The following is an 8,488-nucleotide window of genomic DNA, read 5'->3' as shown; positions in this document are numbered from 1 at the left end:
CCAGTATAGGAGCCAGCAGGTGGCGCGCGCACGTGAGTGAATAAACCGAAGTGCTGTCAAAGCACTGTGCGGGTTCAAGAGATGCTATTGCGCGGGCTGTTGTCAGAAAACACACCTTGCCTGGCAGTGGCGGACTGGCCATTGGGACGTTCGGGACGAATCCCGATGGGCCGGTACTGAAGAGGGCCGGTCGGACGACGTGGGCCGGTCGGATAAGTCACTAGCAACCGTCTAGTTTTATGGGGAATGGAAGCCCAACTGTGTACTGGCAGAGTGGGTGGACGGGGCACTGACACTGGGTTACTCACTCCAGTTTTGCAGCGTCCCTCCTCCATTCAGGGGCATAAGGTGGTGTGTGTGGGAAAAATGCATTCAGTAAAAACGATTGCATTTATCCCAGAGTAAGAGTCATCTCTCTCCAGAATGCCACATTTCCCCATAATGTCTCGTTGAGATCGGCAAGATCTGTTTCATATGATGTTAATTGGGCACCCATTATGAGACACAATTCCCCACTCGCCGCCCCAGTTGTAACTCCAGTATAGGAGGCAGCCAGTGGGCACGCGCATGTAAGTGTGATTAACCGCAGGAAGTGCTGTCAAAGCGCTGTGTGGGTGCGCGGCCCCTGTGAGAGTGGCCGCGGTGCATTCAGGGACCTCCGGGCTATTCAGCTGGGGGGCATTAATCTTCCACCCCATAGTGGGGCGAGGGAGGCTAAATTGCACCTCCTCTGCCCGGTGCGTGCGCTAGCGTGTTATGTGCACGGCTGCCCTTAGACGCACTGAACAGCTGTTTGTGTGCTTCGGGGGCGGGGTGATCGGGAAAGCCCTGTCCAAGAAACGCCTGGCAGGCTGGCTCTGCGAGTGCATTGCACATGCCTACGGACAGGCGGGGAGAGCCTTCCCCACGGGGGTCCGTGCACACTCTACACGAGCTATGGCTGTGACAACAGCCTTATTTAACGGCGTGAGTGTGGAGGACATATGCACGGCGGCCCCTTGGTCCACGCCAGGCCCCCTTCATAAAGTTGTATCTCTTGGACATGTCTGGCTCCTTTTCATTGTCTGTGCTTGCTGGGGCAACGCAGGACTGGTGAGGAGGGAAGGGGGCTGTGGGTCAGTGGGCATCTCACACCCTCCCCGGGCGTAATGCGCTTATGTTTTTGACGTGACGCGCAATTTTTTTCTCCACGGTTACGAGCAGCGGCTGCTAACCAGAAAGCCGGTCAGAGACAGTGAGATGGAACAGTGTTGTTGTGGGATGACAGCGCGTGTATACATCGGGGCTCCGCCCACTGTACCCATAGAGTCCAGCAGAGGGCGGAGCCTGTGAGAAATATAACAAGGGTTTACGTATGGTAACCCTTGTTATATAAACCCAGGCGGAGCCCTCTACTCAGGGACCCTGTCTGTCCTATGCTGCTTGCTGAAGAGAAGTGTAGGATGACGGGTGGCGTGGCCACCTTATATGCGGTGGGCTTGTGCACGCATTCAGGTAGGACCGCCCCGGGGCCGGCTACGTCTTTAGAATTTTCAGTAGGTTAATGCTCGCATGATAAGGTAGTACCCAAAGATTCCAGTAGAGGACTCCGCCTGTGTTTATATAATAAGGGTTACCATACGTAACCCCTCGTTTTCATGCTGTTTCACACTTGGACATTAAATGTGGTTTTTCAGTATGGGAGGCAATGAGCAGTTAGGACAATGTGAGTGCTTGTGTGTAAATGTGTGTGCAGCGTATGTTAGTTAAATGTGTGTAGCTGGATGAAGAGTGAGATGAGGTTAGGTGCAGGTAAGGTGTTGGTGTGTATGAGGTTAAATATGTGTGTGGTCCAGCCCGTCCCATACGAGCCTTGTCACGGGCGTCCGGACTCACAGCCTGCACGGCCTCGTCTCCCCCCAGGATGCGGAAGCCAAACCCGGTCTTCTCCCTCAGCAGGTGCACCTCCACCTCCTCATACTCTGGACCTGAGACACAAGTGAAGACATTAAAGGTGGACTCTGTCATTGAATTAAAATCACCATATTATCCGCAATTCGCAGCAACAAAATGCTCCATCGTTCATGAGGTTACCGCACTCACGTCGGCTCTCGTAGATGGCCCTTGACTTCTCGTAGAGGTCGTAGGGATCCGGTTTGTTAAGATCGAAGCCCTCGGTGGAGTCCGGCACAGACGTGCGGTGCTGGGGCTGGTTTGGGAACGACATGCTGGGCTGCAGACCCGGGCCGGACAGGTTGGCTTGGGGGCTGCCATGTGGGTCCCACTGGTCAGGCAACTAGAAGACAGCAACATCAGAAGCATCAACAACTGATGTTTCATTCTTATTATAGGAACCCTTTGCAGGCAGCAAATGCTCTGTTTGCCATTCCTTGGTCTTGAAACGATTTGCCTGACTGTTTTGTAATTTGGTGTGAAGTGCATTCTGCACAGGTGTAAGGAAAATAGCAAACAGGTTCATTACAATCAAGCAGCACAAAGCAATTTGATGATATTTTGGTGAAAAAAGATTAAGAACCACATCTATTACTTGCACAATGTCAATCTGCTGCTGATCTGATTTTGTCAACAAGAGCAAACAAAGCATTTAATAAAATTTGCAGCAATAACAGAATAACATTCAAAATGTAAATAAGGTGAACACTTATTATCTTGAATACAAATATGCATTTGGTTTGTTACGAAACATTTGACTGTGGGATAAAAAGTTACATGTCTTTCTATTGGCCTCTTATTGATTGATTCATTTCATTTTCTAAAGGTGTATGTGGGCAACTAGTCCACTCATGACAGCCACCCAATGCTGGAACAGCCGACGTGTTACTGCACCAGGCAGGAAGAGAAAACAACATACAGCTGAAAACGATATGCGTACAACACTGACCTGCACAGTTCTTATATAAATACAAGATATAAGATGACATATTAGCATATGTGTAGAAAAACAACAACACAGCAATTATATACAGCAGCAGCTGTTGTGCAAATAAGACAAATAGGAATTAAAAGTGCAACTAAAGTCTGGTAACTGCGGTAAACCAATTATATCAGCTTTCAAGAAAACTGCAGTCTGGTAATATTAAGTACTGAAACACAAATTTGACAAATAAGGGCTTCATGTTCACAGTGATTAATTAGCTCTATGAAGGTTTTCAAATGATAAGAAAAGGCATATCAGTGAAGACTAAATCCAAGGCTAACTATGTGCAGGGAACAATGTCTGGTAACCTTGATGAAGGAAGATGATCATCAAACTTAATAAAATAATAAACGAAATATACATGTAATACTTAAAATAAGAAATGTATTATTATGTAAGTGTACCTTTTATGATTTATATTTAGTTAAGAGTTATGGCTACTGATTAACTTGTTTGGCCGGGGGCCAGATATAACAAAAATTAAAATCAATATTCACAATTTGAACTTTAATGAGACCAGATTCCTCATGTCTTAATATTCTGTGTATCACCAACAATGAGAGTTGATTATGTAAGCAGCAGCAGCAGCAGCAGCAGCAGCAGCAGCAGCAGCTGCAGTTTAAGTTTACGTCTAAAAGAGCTTTTCCCCAGCTGGTGAGGTGTGAGATCTGATGTGATCAAACCAATAAGCAGGTCACGACAGGCTGGCTCATTTCACAATGAGGCAAAAGCCAAACACCTCTGAGGCAACACACCGCAATGACAAAAGCTGATCCCACACACTTCAATCTCCCCTCCCTGCTTCAACAAACAAATCTGGTTCAGACGAACATTTCCCCCCCCGCCTCTCCTTTTTCTCTCAGTTGAAAACACACACAGAAACAAGCAGACACATTTGGTTCAAATATAATACCTGTTTGGAGGCCTTCCACGGAGAGATGTGGCCTGAGGAAGAAAGAGAAAACACAGTTTACAGAGAGCAGACTCAGATAATCTGTCTCATATGAAACAACAAAACTACAGACAATTACAACTATACTATACAGACAGAAAACAACTATAATGCAACCTGTGTGCAAATGTTTTACTCATGAGATATTGGAAACAAGTTGTAAATCCTCTCCTCTTAACAGTTTACTTATTTCAAATTCCTCTGTTTTGACTTTAACTCTTGTTAAATGAGTTTGGCTGTTGCGTTTGCTTTCAACATAATTACGTCATTGGCTGCAGGCATAAGCATGGCCCCCCAAGGCACACNCTATTCAGTTGGGGGGCTTTAATCTTTCACCCCATAGTGGGGCGAGGGAGGCTAAATTGCACCTCCTCTGCCCGGTGCGTGCGCTAGCATGTTATGTGGAGTACTCCACATAACATGCTAGCGCACGCACCGGGCAGAGGAGGTGCAATTTAGCCTCCCTCGCCCCACTATGGGGTGAAAGATTAAAGCCCCCCAACTGAATAGCCCTCGACCTGAACGCATTCCTTAGGCTCTTGGGCACAAAGGAGGGTCTGAGTGGTCTACCCATAGAGTCCAGTAGAGAGCGGAGCCTGTGAGAGATATAACTAAATGTTTTCATTAATGTCCTCTGAGGAGGACATGGGGATTTGCTAACCTTTTATTTCCCCCATTTTACACAACACAAATGGAGGCAGCTCACTAACCAAGGCAGAGAGAAATCTGAACAGAATCATTGAGGGAGACTCAGACATAGACCTGTCAGATGATGAGGATCCACAGGCAGTGANGGGCTTTTCAGATATGTGACATACAGTATGTGGGGGCGTGGCTTTGAAAAAGATGATTTCATTGTATTTCAAAATGGCGTCCATCAACACAGGCACTATTTATAGAAAGAGAAATGGTAAATTTGTAATGTTGTAATTACCAGTGTTGTGAGTTCAATATTTGAATTAATTATAGTAAGGGAACATCTTAGGAGTTAGTGTAGTGAGTTTCAGAGCAGTGTAATAATTATTTGACTNGCTCACTGACCGAGGCAGAGAGAAATCTGAACAGAATCATTGAGGGAGACTCAGACATAGACCTGTCAGATGATGAGGATCCACAGGCAGTGATTGAGGAAGAGGAAGACAACTCAGAGAAGGAGGCATTGACTTAGGATGAGCAGGGGACAGTTACAGAAAAAAGGCCCGTCGTCCACTATGGGCCAAAACTAACATGTAGGGTTCATGGCAGACGGATGCAGTGGGAAAACATACATCAAGTGCCTCAAGTGTCAGATGTATCTCTGCATTTAAAAAAAGGATGGAGTACTACAAATGAAGGCTCAGTATTTGTTGCATTGAGTTGTTGTGCTCTAATGTTGTCTAAATGTAATTGTATGTTAATGTTGTTTGTATACTATGCTTCGCATAACTAACACCTGATGTCCTCTACAAAGGACACAATAAAACAAAAAAAAAAATATATATTTTTAGTTTTTGTTAGTCATTATGTTTATACCACCCTAAAGACTTGTGTGATAAAAAAAAAGGACATTTGAAACCTTTTTCTTTCTGGGTCTCAGGACATATATGAAGATTAAATATATTGTTATTGTGATAAATAGAGAAACTACTGAAACTGCAGCGCATACCCTCTTGAGCCAGTGTGGCAGCATATTCTTTATGTATTTTCAGTTTGACATCTTCATAAGTATCAGCTGGTGCAGGGCTGGGTTCAGGGGGGGGGGATGGTGGACCTGGAGGAACAAAACTTGGATAAAATAAGGATGAAAAATACCTACTTTTTCATAAACAACATGTTAGAGGGCACTTCTCCACGGCTTCCTTAATACTCTACAAATGTAATACCTTTCTTATCTGTGGATGGCTTCATCCCTTTTGTGTTTTTGTTTGCATCTGCAGAGGCCTGCTGGGCCTTCTCCTTCTCTTGTGGTTTCCCCTTCTTCCCTTTCATCTCCCCCTGGTGGGCTTCTGCTGATACCTACACACATGTATAACCCATACACGTCAGGAATTAAAATAAATATGACTGTATATATATATACCCCTTTATTTACTTATGCAAACTGTCACAAACAAGAATTACCAATTTGCTGATGCCTCTGAGTGCCTCCGTGTAGTCAGAGGTCAGTTTATCTTGGGGAAGCTAGAGGTAACAATGAAAACCGTTAGTTTCTCTTATCATTAATTAATCATCATTAATTAATCATCACTGAGTGTTTTTAATTATTTTGAACAACATTTTCTTTCAAATGTATTTAAGAATGACAAAACTAAAATGTCAACCTTAAACTGTCTTAAAATATGGTACGGCTTGAAACATTACAAAGATAACTGGAATAATATATATTGTAGTTTTTGTGATTTTGAGGAAGACTAAAATGATGAAGTTATATTCAGGATGACTGAGGGATGCCCTGACCTTGACAGGTTCTGTCTGGTCCTGGATTTTCTCCTTGGAGTCGGGACTGCAGAGTAGGAAAAACGGGAGAAGAAGAGGACATTTCTTATGTGTGCATGTGTTTGCGCGGAGAAGAATTTGGACTGTGAGAAAATGATAACATCCATAATGTCTTCTAAACCAGTTTGCAGTAAAAGTAAAGTTAATGCTGTGTGCGATTGTGCATCATCCATACATTTGAATTGTACTCTTATCCTATCTGACTGCACAGTTGCTCAGTACTGAGCAAATAGATCGTTCACTGACTGCAGTTATTTCTAATCATTTACTATTTACAGTTTTGTAGGTTTTTGACATATTTAGGTTGTTATGAATAGTGTATTTCTTGCCTCTCGTCCTGATCCTTCACTTCTGGGAAGTCAAGAAGGGGGATACAAGCCAACCTGGAGGGTAGCTCAGGCAGCACCTCTCTGCACATGCTCAAATAGTAGACTCTTAGAATACAGAGTGTATCCTGGAGACGGTCTGACTCTACCTACACAGCACAGTGTATCCAAGGTTACGGTCACACAAAAGATTCATTGAATATTCCTACTGCACACATCATTAGAAAAGGACTGAAAACAAGCAGTGCAACAACAGGTATACAACAAAAAACATAATCCATTATATGAGTTTATAAACAGCAACATTTATAGTTAGAAGATGAAAATGAGGAAGCACCTGCATGAGTTTAGAGTGATAGTTGATGAGGATGACCGTGTGTTCCTCCAACCAGCCGTCCCCCATGAGAGCGGCCTTCTCTTGCTCGTCCTCCTCCTTACACTTGTCACTAATGTCCCAAAGACGTTCACGCAGTTCCTGAACACAAGTTTTATATTTTCAGTTTTAAGCAGGTTTTATACCATTTTCATGATCAAATCAAGAATAACTGTATTGTGTTAGAAATTGTTCTCACATCCAGTCTCAGATGCAGCTCTGCTTTGGTATCCTCGTCTTTCCTCATATCGTCAGGTATGCTGTTGAAGTCCTTTTGCCAATGAGACACCAACTCCTGCCTTAAGTCAGGACGTCCCAGGTAATGCTTGTAGTCCTCTCTACAGGGAACCATGGAATTACATATTGATACATGTAAACATATATCAGAGACAATTCTTTTAGGTCTTATATTTGAACATAATTTTCCACTTTTATTTGTAAAATATTTCTGATAAAGGACCATACGGTTAGAACATTTGGGTCACATCAAAAATTAACCTAAAAATAAGTGTTTTCAAAATACTGAACTTACATACTGCATTTTTGTAATGGATTATAACCATTGTAGCAAAGATGTATAACAACCCACACTGTTTTTTATTTACAAGGCATCAATGTGTTGCTTTTCATGTTATCAGATACACAGTTGTAAGAATGTACTGACATTTAAAAGCCAATAATGTAACTTCAGCGATGGATATCAAATATAGAAAGGGAGAAAAGACATGCATTGTGAAAATGCTTTGTTATGAGTTTGTTTGAACTGATTGTTCTAAAAGAAACCTTGTCCACACTACTACAAAGGCCCGGCAGTATACCTGATGTTGAATAGCTGATGGTTAATAACACTGCTTTGCGAGCGGATCTGCTGCATTACTGTCTTTACGTTTTTCACATAGGAATCACACACTGTGTCCCAATGGGGGCAAATGAACCCTGGGACTTCCTAAAAATAGAGAGGGGGAGGGAAAAGATGAACATAGCAGGGGGCATGGGAGGATAGAGGGCAATCAAACAAAACAGTATAGTGTTATGCAACAGATTTGACGGAAGAAGAGGACACTTTACATGTACTGTATCTTCAAATAATTAAAACAAATTATGCAAGGCAACACAGGTAGGGTACCACAACTGATTCTTACCCCTAGATTCCACCGGGTCCGTCTGCGGCGCGTTACGGGCGCGTACGGCTGCGCCGCGGTGCTCACGGTGCCCACTCTAGTCAAAGGGTGCTTTTCCACCACACGCGGCGCGTTACGGCTCAGAAGCGTCGCAGAAGCGTCCCAGAAGCGCCTCGGCGCAGGGCTCCTCTAAAATTAGGATGAATCCTATTTTTGACGCGGCGCAGCCGTAACGTAAGGTCGGGCAGGCAGGAAGTGGAATGGTCAGAGCATATATAGCCTAGCATATATATATATATATATACATATATATATATATATATA

At 43.7% G+C, this 8,488-nt stretch overlaps 2 protein-coding genes across 2 annotated transcripts in view; both read right to left on the bottom strand.

Annotated features, from left to right (window-relative positions):
• Window positions 1–1,562: 1,562 nt before the first annotated feature.
• On the bottom strand, window positions 1,563–3,906 carry LOC104956699 (membrane-associated guanylate kinase, WW and PDZ domain-containing protein 2-like). Its single transcript, XM_010784230.1, has 3 exons — window positions 3,831–3,906; window positions 2,083–2,275; window positions 1,563–1,967 (listed from the first exon to the last, which is right to left on the bottom strand). The coding sequence occupies exons 2-3, from the start codon at window positions 2,204–2,206 to the stop codon at window positions 1,696–1,698; spliced, it is 396 nt and encodes a 131-aa protein (XP_010782532.1). The 5' UTR covers window positions 2,207–2,275; window positions 3,831–3,906; the 3' UTR covers window positions 1,563–1,695.
• The window catches only part of LOC104956712 (sperm flagellar protein 2), a 15,325-nt gene continuing 10,321 nt past the window's right edge, over window positions 3,485–8,488 (bottom strand). Inside the window, exons 21-30 of the mRNA XM_010784242.1 lie at window positions 7,862–7,989; window positions 7,243–7,381; window positions 7,008–7,145; window positions 6,674–6,819; window positions 6,306–6,351; window positions 5,970–6,029; window positions 5,732–5,864; window positions 5,515–5,619; window positions 3,831–3,862; window positions 3,485–3,568 (exon numbers count right to left, since the gene is read on the bottom strand). Coding sequence (XP_010782544.1) covers window positions 3,485–3,568; window positions 3,831–3,862; window positions 5,515–5,619; window positions 5,732–5,864; window positions 5,970–6,029; window positions 6,306–6,351; window positions 6,674–6,819; window positions 7,008–7,145; window positions 7,243–7,381; window positions 7,862–7,989 — 1,011 coding nt within the window. The remainder of the gene's footprint in view (window positions 3,569–3,830; window positions 3,863–5,514; window positions 5,620–5,731; window positions 5,865–5,969; window positions 6,030–6,305; window positions 6,352–6,673; window positions 6,820–7,007; window positions 7,146–7,242; window positions 7,382–7,861; window positions 7,990–8,488) is intronic.

The sequence above is a fragment of the Notothenia coriiceps genome, unplaced genomic scaffold (genome assembly GCF_000735185.1).
Source record: "Notothenia coriiceps isolate Sejong01 unplaced genomic scaffold, NC01 NC01_scaffold00026228, whole genome shotgun sequence".
In the NCBI taxonomy this organism is placed as follows: Eukaryota; Metazoa; Chordata; class Actinopteri; order Perciformes; family Nototheniidae; genus Notothenia; species Notothenia coriiceps.
This window is presented reverse-complemented; position numbering and strand designations above follow the sequence as displayed.

Coding starts and splice junctions, on each gene's coding strand:
- LOC104956699 (XM_010784230.1), bottom strand. CDS start 2,206: ATGTCGTTCCCAAACCAGCCCCAGCACCGCACGTCTGTGCCGGACTCC. Junction 1,968..2,082: donor GGCCATCTACGAGAGCCGAC/GTGAGTGCGGTA, acceptor CTTGTGTCTCAG/GTCCAGAGTATGAGGAGGTG.